The sequence below is a fragment of the Anopheles gambiae genome, chromosome 3 (assembly GCF_943734735.2).
Source record: "Anopheles gambiae chromosome 3, idAnoGambNW_F1_1, whole genome shotgun sequence".
Taxonomy (NCBI): domain Eukaryota; kingdom Metazoa; phylum Arthropoda; class Insecta; order Diptera; family Culicidae; genus Anopheles; species Anopheles gambiae.
Window position 1 is genome coordinate 25,196,321 of NC_064602.1, and position 15,932 is coordinate 25,212,252.

At 45.8% G+C, this 15,932-nt stretch overlaps 1 protein-coding gene across 2 annotated transcripts in view; it reads right to left on the reverse strand.

Moving 5' to 3' along the window:
• The window catches only part of LOC1280042 (LIM/homeobox protein Lhx3), a 42,303-nt gene that overhangs the window by 1,498 nt on the left and 24,873 nt on the right, over positions 1-15,932 (reverse strand). Inside the window, exons 1-6 of one of the 2 annotated variants that reach the window (XM_319836.4) lie at positions 3,026-4,033; positions 1,203-1,377; positions 850-1,052; positions 582-777; positions 351-505; positions 92-283 (exon numbers count right to left, since the gene is read on the reverse strand). In XM_319836.4, coding sequence (XP_319836.4) covers positions 92-283; positions 351-505; positions 582-777; positions 850-1,052; positions 1,203-1,377; positions 3,026-3,224 — 1,120 coding nt within the window. In that variant the 5' untranslated portion in view covers positions 3,225-4,033. Of the gene's footprint in view, positions 1-91; positions 284-350; positions 506-581; positions 778-849; positions 1,053-1,202; positions 1,378-3,025; positions 4,034-15,932 lie in introns of those variants that run through there. The other variant, XM_061656494.1, reaches the window with a different exon arrangement.

A 15,932-nucleotide genomic window follows, 5' to 3' on the forward strand; every position in this document is an offset into this window, starting at 1 on the left:
GAATTGGGGCTGGTTAGTGGACGAAAGAAAGGGGGGGAATCGGGGGCTTCTACTTCCACTGACGCATGGCACATTGGACATACTTACTCACCTAGTGGCGTGTAGACTATATTGTCCGGGTAGGAACCGTACGGGTGACCGGCTCCCATGGGCGGAGGCGAGTGGCTGGAAAGGTACGGCGGGGGGCTGCCGTTGCCGTGGATGTAGGACCCTCGGGCACTGTGCGGCGAGGCACCGTCCTCCAGGCCCATGTTGGACGTACTGTAGCTATCATTACTGAGGTCTACAAGAAGACAGATTGGGTGTTAGCAGGACAGCTTCGGGATTTCCAAACTTCTAACCACACTTACCGTGATGACTGAAACTGTCGAGATCAATCTTTAGCTCATCCTTGTCGAGCAGCTTGTCGACACGGTTGGGCGAGGAGGTTCCCTTCATCGACCGGAAGTACTGACTCCAGCGAGTGCGACCCGCATCCTTCTTCAATCGCTTTTCTTTCGCTCGTCTGTCAGGAGTGGATAAGTTCAACCGTTACAGGACTTCACTTCACTTGTGTAGGGGATAACAGCTTGAACGCTTACCTATTCTGAAACCAAACCTGCACCACACGCATATCGAGCCCCGTATCCTGGGAGAGCTGTTCCCGAACGTGGCGTGCCGGCTTGGGACTGCTGTTGTAGGCGCTCTTTAACGTCTCCAGCTGCTTGGCAGTGATGGTGGTTCGTGGTCGCTTGTTCGACGACTCCCCGTCCAGTGAACCATCGGAAAGATAGAGACCTGTCGATGGAAGAACGGTGACATAAAAAATGACGTTCTCAACGGAACTAACTGTCACCACAAACAACTCACCTTTAGCTTTCGCTGCCTCGTAGTCCGGTTTGCAGATCAGCTTGCAGTCCTCCATCAGGTAAAACTCATCGCCCGTGTTTAGCTGCCGCGAGCACATCGAGCACATGAAGCACTGCAGATGGTACACGTTGTCCTGCGCCCGTCGGACCACCTGCGTTGGCGGTATGCCGAGATCACAAGCGGCACACTTTGTCCCGTAGCGCCTGTCGGACCAGCAGGGAAGCAGGGGGTAAGGCAGAGGGCACACGAAAACATAGATTAACACATAAACAATCCGCTTGATCGCGTGGAAACGCTTGTTGGCACAGAATGGACCAGCACGCCCTGTTCGCGCCACTACTTTAAATACTTACTTGAAGAAATCGTCCTTGCAGAACAGCTGACCGTTGCGGGCGAAACACTTTTCGTTCAGCTGCACCCGACACTCGCTGCACTGGAGACATTTGGCGTGCCACGTCCGGTCGGACACCTTGAGGATGAACCGGTCCAGGATGAGCTCGTGACAGCCGCCACATTTGGGAATGGTAGCTGCAAAAAAATGAAGATGTTTGCAAGTTAGTTGGGTATTTAACGATGACAGTTAGTGAAGAAAATTATTTTATAGAATGCATGGTGAATGCAGAACATTGGTATTGATAAGTACATGATGCTATTATGATCGTTTTCTCTGCTATAATTCTATGTGATATAACTTTAAAGAGTGGTTGGATTCTTTGTTTATAGTTTATTATCTATTGAACGGTTTTATTTGTATCCAGAGGTCCCTACAAGCCTTAAAAATTGAGCGTTTCAGTTGGAAATTAATCACTTTCATTATACAAATGCCTAATGAAGGTACGATGCCATATTCTTTTAAGGCGATAGCCATGTCAGGGCTGGATTGAAATTTAAAATAATTACTCCCAAAAGTATGCAATTTATGCGACATAAACCCCTGAAGTTATGCAATTGCTCATGTTTCTAGAGCATTGACTCGTGAAAAGTGTATTAATATGAAAAAAGGACTTCTGAGCCAGAAATAAATGTCGATTCAAATTTTAAATTTATTATCTAAAAAAAACAGTAAAAACACGGATTATTACCTAATGAGTTTTCATAACATACAATCTTTATTTTTTATTCAGCAAGGAAGGCTACAACTCTATTACTTAGAATCAATTGCAGTAACACTTCAATGTATAAAGGGTTGCAAAACAATTCCTTCTATCAGCCATGAAATGGGCACATTATTCCAAATTTTACCTGAACATTGAAGTACAATATTTGCGCAAAAAAACAAAAGAGTTATTAGACTTTTTAAATTACTGCTGTTAGCGTAAGGTCTCTAAACTGCGGATAGAATTGTATGGATGAACCTTTTCAATTCGGCATTCACTATAGCTAAATGTTCATTAATTGGTTGAATGTTTGATTAAAAAGCACTCGTGGGTACAACTTTCAAAAAAAGAATAGACACTAATCGCTAGGAGTATATAAGAGAAAAACAATGTTTTTAGCTTATTCAAAAGTGTCAATTAGAAAACATACATTCGGAGATGACATCGATCTTAAATTAATGTTATACCTAAATTATGTTATAATAATAGCCGATAAACTATCTTTCCCGCAAAAGACTCTGGTATTGCACTTTATTTTAGTACAACAAACATATGCTTCAACGTAGTTTTCTTTAGCATGCATAAAACATCAATGTAGTTGTTTCCTTTAAAATTCAAAACACGTGTTTCATCAACATTCGTTTCAAATTGTTTCTGAGAATCTACGATAACATCATATTGAAGAAATATAACGCATTTTATCACATTATTTGTCTTATGTTGAGTTGATATGCCATTTCAGTGTATCTTATCAGCCTTATTTCAGTCAAAATCATTGATGAATGTGACCATGATTCATAAATACAACCGTTGCCATTCACCATAAATGAATGCTTTAATGAGTAAACAGAGTCTTTCGAAGGTGCCCATTAAAATGGTGAAAATTAATAGCACAGGATAAATACAAAAGGGAACACATTTTCCCATCCAACTGCGATGAAAAGCTTCCTTAATTTCGGGGTGCCATTCAAAATGCTATCGTGCTTGTTGTTTTTTTTTGTTGTTCGGGTAGGGATCCTCATTAAAATTCCTCCGTAGTTTTCATATTAACATTCACGCTCAAACACACACACACTTACAGAGCAAAACCTCGGGTAATTCGTCGAGATTAATCGGTGGTACGCGATAATCCGGACTGCGGGCCCGCTGCTGATCCTTTTTGATATCCTCCACATTGTTGTTGTTGTTATTGTTAATGTTATTATTGTTATTATTGACACCATTGCCCAATCCGCACAAGTAGTCGCCGGTGTTCATCATCAGCTTTAACATTTCCATTTCGCTGTGTGCTTCCCTTTTCTTTGGCGCTGTTTGAGAATATTTAACACGCACGCACGCAAATGCACTCACTCTTGGCTTGCGCTAACGATCCGTTCCGTTTGCGCTATCACTGGCACAGGACATCGACATAAAAAGGCATCCTTTTTAGGAGTCATTTATCTGCACTGAAACGCTACACACGATCTAATCGCTTTTCCACACATTATCTAGCGTGATGTATCATTTCTTATAATCGATTTTTGTGTCGATTTCAGCGAGCAAAAGCGACGGTATGGCAGGAGAAAAACGGAGTATCATCATCACACGTTACACATTATCCTTTCCGGTTGAGGGGGCAAAAAACGGAAAGCTCGATGGCACACGCGATTAGCTTGGCGAAACGGTGCGGGATCAAAAACAGGGAAAAAACGCCTGTCCGCATAGGAGTGGCACATGTATCCGGGTTCCGGACGTTAAATATTCACGTAGTAGCACCAACGTCTCGACCGAATTCTGTCACTTCGCTGTCACGAAAAGTGGTTTGGCATTTTACACACATTAAACACTTACAGCACGGTGTGGTTTATTATTAAAACGGCCACAAAACTCACGCAAATCACAACTCCAAACACACGCACACACACACACACGCCTGGTGATTAAAGCCACACCTGATGATGCTTAACGTGACGGTGTGGTGTTTGCAAATTTCGGTAAAATATTTTTTCCCAAACCCGCTCGACAGTCAGACGGGAGCAGCAGCACGCGCGAAATGCATCCTCCTCGGTCGAGATCACGTTCGGAAACGAGCCAAACGCTTCATAAAACATAGCACATAAAACGGTTTGAACATAGCCGGACGTGTGTCTCGCTCTTTCCGGATGTGCGCCGTCCCGTTCGCACTGATGCGGTTTTCCCGCACGGGCTTTTCTTTTCACCATTGCATGCGCGCGCTCGTTCGCTCTCTCGCTCTCTCTCTCGTGCGAGACGCAAAATAGTGGGCGTGTTTATCGCTATTAGAAACGATTGGCGTGCATGTGGTTGTAAGTGCGCGTTGTTTAGGGGTTGGTCAGGGGCACTCAATTTCAAGCGCCTCTGGTTTGGTTGGTATATTGCGCAAACAGAACAGGTGCGAAAGACGTGTTGAGATTGAATAAACATTGCGCAAACATATAATTTTAAGATAAATCATATCTCAGCCATATTATCGGGAATAAATAAAACAAACCCTTCGCTTTACCGCCGAATGCTTCCAAGTCGAATTCTCTTGCAAGGTCTCTCCCTCCATCTCTCTCACTCTCTCCCTCTCTTACGCACACTCTCTCGTCTATGATGAATCCGTTCGGCGTAAAAGGCTCCATCGTGATATATTATCCTTGGCATAAATTTAGACACCCGTCGTCCTATCGCTTCCTCCCCCAAAAGCCAGGCGTTTGCTAAAGTAACCCCTGCGGAGCCATTTTGGAGCGACTGGAGGGCGCTCTTTTCGCGGCTTGTACTGATATTAATCATCGCCTGCTTCGGTATGCTTCTTTGTGGCCCGTTCAGCCCGGCGGATAGGCGGAGTATGCGGGAAAACATTGCTCCAAGATATGAAGTGCCATTACCCACTTCTTTCGTCTATGAACTCCCTGTGAAATGGCGACCGAAGACGACGTCGACGAATCCATCGGCTTTTATTTCGACACGGGAACGAAGCAAACTGTACTGCAAGTTGGATACAAAATAGCTCCCACATTTGGTTCGTCGTTCGTTCCCATTCCCTGCCGATCTGTGGGCTTCTTTAGGAGTCATCAGGAGAAAAGGTGACCGTGGGGAAGGCACCCGGATCAGACTGTGATGTTGCCACTTTTCCCGTTCCCTGTGCAGGATTAAAGTCATGGCTTGCTTTTTTTGTATGAGGCGTATAGTGAAGAGTGAAGCTTTAAATGAGACTTTAATAGCGTACCGGAGCTGCGTACGCGCCTGGCGCGGTTCATAAATCAGCGGTGGCGGTGGGCTTTTTTCTCATCTATCAAGTGACGAGCACCACGCTTCGGACGGGCAGGTTGTAATGACGTATCGGGAGGAGGGGGCAAAACGCAACCTTTTCCGTCGGGGAATTGGAAGTTGAAGCGCTGGAAAAGCATGAGTCTGACGGGTAACGAACGGTTCGATGGCATTCTAGGAAGTTGGTAGCTGCGCGTCTATTTTGCGGGCAGCTTTGCTTTGCTCGCAAAAGGTACGAGAAGTGGATTAGATTTTGCTCCCTGCTACAATGCATTGTAGGAAAGCTTTCGCTCTGTGCTTAAGGGATGGAAAAAATGGGAAAATGAGCTAAGCTTTACGAGCGTAACGATGAAAATGCGTTCCCCATTTTAAAGGCAAGATTAGATTGACGTTTTCCGGGAAATGCAGTGGAAAGAAGATACAACTAAAGGGCTTGATTTTATGAGCTGAAGAATATTGAATATGAAAATGATTAAAGGATATAAAGGATTTGTAGTTCATTTTTGTCTTTTTATATTTTCTGAATCCCATATTTAATAAAACTCAGTTCAGCCAACTCATTTAAAGTATTTATATTTTCAAATGGAGATTTCTTTAGAATCTTTGCTACAAAATGATAAAAATGAACTGAAATTTAAATTTTACAACTAAATAATATGTCAAAGTTTCGGGCTTAAATCTGAAATGAACTAAGTCTCCCAACTACCCAAACCCACTTGAGGCAAACGATCAAATAAAAGAATGAGAAAATAAGGACCTTTCGGCATGTATATTTCTAGCACTTCAAAACGCTAAACACTAAAACTAAACTGTCACCGTCAACTAATTTCTCTAATCCACTCTTACCGACAATTATCATTATCGTGACAACCAATACTTTCCAAAGCGATGCGCCCCCTTGCACCACTAAGCAGCGCATGGTCCATGGACCAAACATGGACTTTAAGTTTCAACGTGTGTGCATGTGTGGGGCTTCCAAGGAAAAGGATTAGCCCATTCATTTTCTCCGCTCTGAGGGGTAAACCCCATTTTGCGTCTAAGCTGCTTTATTTTCACACATAAGTCTACACACACAGCTAAAAGAGCTGCACCCAAGACTCTTAAATCTCTAATGACCTACCAACCTACGGGGGCCCTAACCCTCCCAGTGCAGCGCTGCCAACGGAATCGATTTGTTATACTGCTAATCCAACACTCGACGGTTCGCGTTGAGCTCCAGACGAAACGAAGTGTCTGTGTGTGAGTGTGTACTATTATTCAATTTTATATTATTACCATTTGGAAAAGTATCGTCTCGCAATGGGGAGGTCTCGCTCTCGCTTTCCCGTAGCACCACACTTGTACGGATTGTTCGGCGATTTTCTTTGGCACCACTCTGCTGCTGCTCGTTTAAATCGTTTCCACCGCCGAGGATATACGAAACGGCACCGGAGACTATAATAGTTATTATAAGTGTCTAATTTATTCATCTCACTTAGATTTAGAGTATCCAGTGTCCCGGGCAATGCGCCGTCTAGCCGGGAAAATAAGGGAAAAGGGTGGTGAAAGTTTCTCTGCAAAGAAATTGCTTTTACCAACCGACTGCATTTCCGAGTGCTAGCGTTGCAATTTCAATTGGTTGCGTACTTTAGCGCGTTGTGTCACGTCTCAATGCTAAACCCAAATAGTGAAAGAGATGAAGAGAGCCCCGCTTCAAACCTTCTCCACCACCCCATACGAAGAAGGGAAGGAAAGTTGGTCCAGATTTTGCGAAAACTTTTGGGCAAAACATTTATCACCACGCATTTATCGGAGTTAATGTAGCACGGGAATGGGTAACCGGGGCCGAGCATCGGGTTCGGGTAAATATTCGTAATGTACTTGCCCGGCAGCATTTACCCGGGATGTGTTGTCACGGTCGTTGAAGGATGTAATAAAACCAGCTCCGGTGCTAGGCTTTTAAGTGATTATCGCCCATTTACAGCATTTGTCACCCGGATTGCCGATAGAAAAGGGAGCAAGGATGGGACGAGGAAGAGGGAGAAGATTGAGGATAAAATAAAACCTGTCGACCAGTGTCTGTGTAGGAGTAGCGTTTAGCAAGGGTAAGCAATTTATGCGGGTAAGCCGGCAAGGTTTATTGCCCGAAAGAGAGGGAAGGGATTTGCGTTAGGCCTGAGCTACCAAACTTCACTCAGCGCTGATTAATGTCACCCATTCGCCTCACTCACCCGTGACAGGTGCATCCCGATGGTGGCAGTGGCTGCACCAGACGATCATCGGCCGATCGGGCAGGAAATGTGTCAATTGTGTCCGAAAGCACCGTACGACTGCATCATTCATTCTGCTAATCGATCCATTTAGAATTTGCGGGACAGCAGCCGGGATCAGTATCAACCATCGTCACCAGTACCACCCAGACCCGGGGATGGATTGGTGAAATCTGTTCCACTTAAATCGTGTCTCTTTCTCTGACCATCTGTCAGCCGAACGTTCGGATTTTAGCACCCAAACTACCGACCGAGCGCCCGGGGTGCCTAGTTTCATCATCACCATGTTCGCAACTCGCCACATTTCGGAACGTGCGAGTCACATTATTATCCCGGGCCGGGTTAAACTCCACGTCGCCGCGTGGTTAAGTGCCGAGAGCGACCCGTGCCGTGCAGTGCATTGCGATTGATCCTGTTTTGTGAGCGCTCTTCAAAATTGTTGCCATCCGTTATCCGATGGAAGCAAAAGCACGCAAGGGGAAAAACAGGCGACGAACGGCAAAAGCGTCCAAGAGGAACTGATCCTTAAATACCTTATTGACATTTATACGACCAGTTGGAAGCAGTTTTGGGTAGTGTAGGGGTTCGTTCACCGAGGGGTCGAGAGAAGAGAGAGAGAGAGTGAGCCGGTTCAACACACAGCTCAACAGCAATCGCGAAACCAGAACCATGGCAAGTGATTTCGGGGTCGGATGAATTTTATTCCGCTGGTACTCGGAGCGTAAGGTCACAGTAGTAGTGATCAGGACGACCAAAAACACCCCTTGCAAAAAGGGAGTCTTCTGAGCTCTATTCAAACCTCAGAAAACCCTCGCCTCGGTAATCCTCGCTCGCTGCAGCTTGCTGACACAGGCAGGCAGGTTGGATGAGCGGGAATTTATTCATTTGAAAATTTATTGCAAATGCTTGAAAGGATGTACCGATCATTGCCGCAACGATGACAGATTTGTTGGTCTCGAGGGGCGTGCATTTGTCGTTTTATTGGAAGATGGGTGAGAGGATGGCTGTGTTTTTTTCCCTGGTTCGTTCCCTTCACTAGATCGGAAGAGTGACTTTTTTTGTGTTCCGATTTTCTGTTGAGATTTTTTTTTTCTCCATCCCACCCCGAACAACACCGGTTGGTTTGTTATTCTATGGTGCGAAGGGGCACGCTTCCACCTCGCCGGAAAAGTCAATTACATTAACAACGTATGTCGCACTGTTTTGTGTCGTCAAAAAAGAGTCGAGGGAAACCTCCGGCGCGTACAAGGTGTAAAGCGATTGATGTATGCAAAAAGAAGGGAAAGCTAAAGAGAAAGAGAGAGAGAGAGAGAGAGAGAGAGAGAGAGAGAGAGAGAGCAAGAGCTGAAGGCTATTAGGCTCATCTGTTTAATTGATGTTAAATATTTTGTAGACACTTACAGGGTCGAGCAATCCGTCCCGGTTGACAGTGATACACTGTAATTGCTGTGTTGGATCAGTTTCAAATTCATTTGCCACGATTGCAAGGTTGCACCGCATTTACCGAGCAGGTTGACACTTGTTTTTTTAAACAATTCCGTAAAAATAAAACGTCACCATTCATTTGCAAGCCTTTGCTGTCACATTCTAGAGCCAACAGTGTCCCCGGAATGTTGGCAAACAAATAAATCCACTCACGAAACCCGAACAGTGCCTGTGATTGTTGCTGCTGCGATGTGTTGGTCCAGCGATAAAAATCAATTATTCACCAGATTCTTGCTCCTCATTATTTTTCCTCCAGAGCGTGCGACTTCTGTGCGCTAAACGGTGTCATTTATTCTGATTACCGTCGCACGCCCTTTGCCAGCTGGATAAAAACACACGCACACAGCTTCCTTCTTGTTTGCCGTTCGCTCTGGTTTCGGTGCCAAAAGCTGTCGGATCGGAAGGAACAACCCCGGCGTAATGAAATAATCCAATAAAGCTATCTTAACTTTCGTACAGATATCTAGTTCAGCCCGGTGCTCAGCAATCTTCTACACCGACACTCGCTCTGAGTGAAGGGGATCTAATGCGTCAATAATTAGATCAGAGTTCCCAGGAAGCAAGCACCAGCGGGGAATGGAAGTCAAAAGTCTCATACCAATTACTCCCCGAGGGGAAGTAATAGTGGTGGTAGTGGTGGTGGTGGTGCATGTAATGTCTGGCTACATTGAAACTTCCAACCATTGGATTTTTCCCTTGTCGAAATGTGTTTTCATTAGTGTGCAGAAATTTATGAAAACTGATAGTCTAATTCAGTGCTCGAATGCGTTTGTTAAAGCGAATGCTCCAACAGTGAGAGAGACACGATGCCACCGACTATACGGTGACATTTTCGCTGATTCAATAGGAAGGTAAAAAGGACCAACAAAAAAAAGAGCACTACAAACGCCCCATTAATTTCACTTACACTACTTGAAGCGTACAGCCACATCGAGCAAGATTGGTTCATCGACAGCCACCCGAGTATGTTAGTAGTTTTAGTTCATGTTCCGTTTGACACCCGGCGGTTCGGGCGTTACGATTTGGAGCGCGCTTGTCGAGGGACGGCCCAACAAGACAATCCGGTTCGACCAGGACCATCGGAACCGTAGATAGAACTGACAAAGCAAATGGTGCAAATAAAATCAGCTACATTGATTGGCAAAACTCCCCAACGTTAGCGGGCGTTACAGAGGGCACAGTCATCGCAGCAAAGGACTGTTCTCGTGCGATCTCGTATTGTACGATATCTTCCTGACTGCCGCACTTTTCAACCGTCGGCGTGCGAGGTAGGTGCGTCTTCTAATAGCTTCCCTGGGACAGGCCGTAAAGTGTAGCAATGAATTTTTATTTCAATTTTATTTCGGTATAATTTCTGTACCATTTTCTGCTGCCACTCGCTCGGACCAGCAGCAGCTCTTCTACTTGCTGCGGTGATAATGTGGTCCGAGGCGGGAGAGACAAGTGACACAGGATGTCAAGGGATAAAACTTTATACAGTCTTCAGTCGGGAGCTGCATAGGGCGACAAGGCACAAGGTTGGGATTTTTTTTCTCGGGAAACAGGGTCTATTTCCGAGGGGATTGTTTTGTGGCCGTTGTGGTGGATTGGTCGCTGTATAAGGGTAGGGACAGCAGAAGCAGATCGATAAGATGAGTGAGGATTTTTATGGTTGTACGCGAGCGTGGGGCTAAATGACAGAAGCTAGAATAGTGTGGGGCTTTTGGTGGAGAATGTTGGCAAAAGTAAAAATGAAAAGCAGATCTTAAGAAGGCTTCCAAGTTGAAGGTTTCTGTTTATGTATTCTTAATGTTGTAAGCGAGACAGAGAGTTGCAATTGAAATCAACTTCGTCTACGTCTTATCAATATTTTCAAAGGTCCTTTTTACTGCACCGTAATCACAACGTTTAATAAGCTTCTCCGGTTATTTTATGAAAAGATTTATCAAAACAAACATACATACGCGTGGACAGACACACACAGTTTAAAATATATCAATATTCTATCCGCTTTTCAAAAGTCTCTTTGTTCCTTTGGGAGCGTATCTCTCCAGTCCGTACGGCAGGTTCCTTTCTCTGTTCGCAACCTCTGTCTTTACTCTTCCCCACAGTAAACGCATTTGAATGCGAAACATTCGAAGCTATTCATTCGTATTTTATGGATTCTTTCTCCCTACTTTGACGTCACCCTGCCACCCAATTCCAGCTAGTCCTGCTGCTTCCACTTTTCATAAAAGATCCTTCGTACCGTACCGTATCGAAGCCGGAACCCGGAATGCGATCCACCATGGCTGCTTCTGCGCTCATCCACTACTATCCACCTTATCGCTTCCATTAGCTCCAACTTCCAACGCCACTAACACAACGGTTTCCCTGCTTTTTTAGAGCGGGCAAGGGAAAGTCAGCCAAGTATTTACTCGGGGTTTCCTCAAGGATTGGTGTACGGTTCGGTTCCATTCGATTGGCAGTGTTTGGAAGGTTTGGAGCGGAGGGGGGAAGCGATGAAGTCGCAACATGCAGCAGAGAGAACCCGTAGCCGTAAAGGACCGTTTTGAAGTGTAAGTATTCCGTATTCCGGTACGACCCAGAGGGGAGTTCATTTGAAATACACATTTTTTCATCGTTCGTTCGCATTCCCGTGAGTGCGTGTGGGAGTTGGGAGAACCTTTTTTTAGCCTGGCGCCCATACACACAAAACGAGGGCTGGAATCGTAGAGGCGGTACGTTTGCGTTGTGTGGATGCTAAACACACAACATGGCAAAACATGAACCATTTCCAATCCTCTCCGGTTTGCGATGGCCGATTTGTCGAGACGCCGTGCTGTGGAGGAGGATTCGTGTGGCGGCATACAATAGGAAGGATCTAACGCTGTGGATTATTTCACGTTGCCAGCAACCAGCACCCGGGGCACGTATTTATGAGCTATGAGCTGCTCTAAATGGTAGAACGGTGGAAAAGAACGCTCTGGAGCCGTTGACTATGCGACTGGTACGAGGCTGTGTACGAAGGCTCCCTTTGGAGTAGACAACGAACCCGAACGAACAACGGCGGCAGAATTATTCTCGATGGTGCGCGCGTCCTTTCATGTTTCGATTCGTCTTTGATGTCTTTGTTGGTGACCATTTTGTGCTTTTCCCCTCCCTGGAGTTTTTTGCGACAGAACTAACCAGCAGCTCACAAAGCAGAGTACATATAGCAGAAGAAAAAATATAAATCGTCCGCCATCGTTGGAGGATGCTCGGTGCTCTCCCTGGGGATCAAACCTTGGGGAGCTTGCTATGGTGGTTTGGGGGAGGTAGATTCGAACCACTTTGTGGCAGCTAGGAACATCAATAATTTCTCGGCTTTCGTTTCGTCATGCCCTAGAGGGGAGGCCTTGCGGGACGAATATATCGCTGGAGAAGTTTCCATATCCTTTGACAGTTGCGATGTGGATTTGAAAAGATCAATAAAAAAATCCATTGCAACTAAAGTTGCGTACCTTGTAGCTCGTCACATTGTGTTGCTATTTGTTTGAACGATCAAAGAACAACCGTAGATGCTGTGTGTCTTCGCTGCGTGTCGTTTGGGAAATCATGCAATGCTTTTCATTAATCCGTTGTAAAAGTACCTCCGAACCGAAAATCACTTAAACCGTAACAAAAGTGACGCAAAGCGCAATGCACTCGCGCTAAGTAATGAAATGCCATCAAAGCAATTCCGCGAGTAATGGTCTGGGGATGCTTAACCGCCAAATACGCGGGACAATAATTAGGATGAACGGTCACTTTATGCTTCTGCTCGTTATGTTTAATAAGTCCTCGAGCTCGCTATCGCCCATCTCTGCGATAAAGTTTTTACTGTCCTGATCTCGTAGTGGACACACAGAAGTCTTGGCCAACATAAGCGTACAACGTACACTGTCATAAATTCACTCTTTATATCCCAACCGATTAAAAGAGGTCAACTCATAATGACCACGAACGGGGTGAACTTTTGTGACTTTTTTGTAGCTTCTTTTCCTCTTTGCACTTTTGGTTATAAGTAATCGTAGAAGCGGAGGGACAAAAGTGCTCGATCCACACCAAAACCTGTGTGTCCCTTTTTGAGAGCACCATCAAGAGTTTGGTGGAAAAGAACCTGACACCCAAGCTGTGGTCATCCTCCATCCTCGGAACGTTTGCAAGCTTTTCATTTATTTAATTTACTCCACTAATGTCTACCGAGTGCGGTGTCATTCTCAGGTAGGGGCTCTGATGTACACACTTTCCACCACATCTTCCTGCGAGTTCACCTGGGATCGGCGGTGGCAAAGTTGGCAAACAAAAGCCATTTTCTGTAACATCCACGCCATTCACTCCTTCTCCAAGTGCTACGCGACTTTTGCTACTCCCCATTTAAGTTGTTCGACCTGAACTCTCGCGCAAGCATTGTGCTCATGCTGCTTATCAGAAACAGGGCCCTTTTGCCAACAGCTACCGAAACCGAAAATGACGATAAAGATGAGGCAGCAAACTCGTAAAAAAGTACGATGACATAATGTAGCTTCCCCCGGGCAGACCCTCGGCGGGGCCGCGAGGTAGCAAGCATTGTTTCACCTGATACACAGAGAGTGGTTGAAGTGAATCCTGCGCTTCAGAAGGGGTCGTGGCATGACAGAAGGGCAAAAGTCTGGATTTTGGAGCAGCATCAGCAGCAGCTCGTGTACAGCCCGCGCGTTTTAATACGATTTGCTAGACAGATCCTGGGGTCCGTGGGTGGAGAAGAACCATGTGGCCGCCCTTAGCAAGGTTTCGGTGTTGATGAAATGAGATTAAGATGGGTTCGCGCTTTCATCTTTCATCCCACGGAAATGGTGAAGCACACGGAAAAAAGCCGAGCACTCCCACACCCACCTACACACAATAGACATGCTAGCGCGGAAACGTACCGAAAGAGAGCAAAGGTTGGGTCAGGTGTGTAATGTGACGGGCAAAACAGCCGTCACGTGGCCACATTTTCCGGATTTCACTTCACGCCAGGCGGTGGTCGTAAAAGCAAATGGTGGAACCCATTTCCATTGTTATCCTTTCCCCGGTGCCTTTGTGCCCGTGGAGTGAAGCAGCCGGCCGTGGTCTGTACGGGCGTGCCTTTCATCGCCCCATAACCACCATGCTTGGCGCACCATGCTTCTGCCGGCCCGTTTCAAGATTGTTGCTTACTACCCGCAACAAACGCTTGGCACAAAGGCACTCGTCGTGCGGACGATGCGAACGGTAGCGGTTCGGTAGCAAATGTTGCAACATTTAATATTTATACAGAGCAATTCTGTTGAATATTTTAGCAGTGCTTAACGAGTGTTTTTGTGTGTATGCCAAGAAGCAGCCAGGCCACAGTGTGAAGTTGTGTGCGCGAGGAGGAGATGGTTTTGTTTTAAAGGTAGCCGTACTGTCAGACCGTATGATAAGCCCTGCAGGCCCTTCTGTTGCTGCTGGAGACGCCCGGTACCATCCGGTCTGGTGGGAAGATTTGGATTTTTCAGAGCTTATTTCTGATGTTGTTGGGAATGAGGGGAGGGAAAGGAGGAGTGGTAAGCTTGCCGGGAAGATTGAAGTAGGATCAACGCAAACATCAGACAGGTTTACTTTTAGCTACTTCGTGTTTTGGGCAATGGAGGTCAAGAGGCAAAGATGGTACCGAAAATACCGCCACTGAAAATGCCCCGGTGCACAAACGAGACAAGATAGAGAGAGAGAGAGAGAGGGAGCTAGAAAGAGACCGAGAGAGACATTATATCAAAGCTAATTAATTAATTTATGTGCGAAAGAGGCAGTGAAAGGCACCGTTTGCTGGCCGTGATTTGAGGGCTCGATTTGATTTCGCCCGGGACACGGTCAAGGATCGGCACTCTGGAGGGTGTCGGTTAGGTTTACGTGGTTTTGATGATTGTTTGGACAATAATTGACCGACAAAAGGGTAGATAACTGTAGGCTACTGCTGTTTAATGCACATTTTGCTGTAAATATTGAAGCTGGAAAAATTCGAAGAATAAAATGTGTCTGAGATTGAGGAGTACTTGGAAGTAGAAGATATTGCATATCAAATCGGATAAAACAAGATGTAAGTAGCAAAAAGTGAAATTCTGGATAAAATTCAATTCTGGAGAGACAAAAAGGCTTACTTAAAACTTAAGTACAAAATTGGTACATGAAAACATCAAGAAAGGTCAAAGAAACATACTGCTGCAACAGCAGATAACAACATTCAAACACATTAGCATCCCCAAAGGATATCTTCATAAGCCCAACTCGCCCGTTCGCGGGCTAATTGGTGACGCTTGGCTTGTTACAATCGACCCATCCCGTTTCAAGCGATTCTTTATCTCCCTTCGATTCTCTGCTAATCAAATATCCGTGCCGTTTTGATCCACCGCTGAGCGCGCAGGATTACAAATAAACTCTCGAACATAATTTTACCTTCAGCAATTTCGATGTCCTTTCCGTGTTTCTGAGCTGTGGAAATATTTTCCCTCCACTTGTATAGGCAGCGAAAACGAAGCAAAAAAGGGGACGATCGGATAGAAACAAGCTTCCTTTCGGTTTCGTCCTGTTCAAATAGACCCGAGAGCGGTACTGTTTGCTCGGGGAAAAGCGAAGCGAAGTGTGTGCTTATACCGCGCAACATAAATTATCTCTCCCGAGATATGAAGCCACGTGAGTGAGTGAGTGAGGCTTTACCACGGAATCCGGCCAGCACAGTTAACCCCCGCTCAAACCACCGACGCATTTCTGGTCGATAATTTTCCCCTCGGTTCACCCCCGGGTATGATGCGGACCCAGTGCCAGGAAACCCAATCTGCAGGAAGACTGCTAAACGGCGTATAATTTGCTGTTTCCTCTAGGAAAAACCCAGACCACTGCCGACCACCAACCACCGACGAAAACCGTAGCAAAGTTAACACGCACTCCGGATACCGGTACCAAAACTCTCGACGAAGTGTCCCGAGGAATCAGCAGCACGAGGGACCGGGGTTGGTTGAGCGTTCTTTCGCCCTACCCGTTGCAG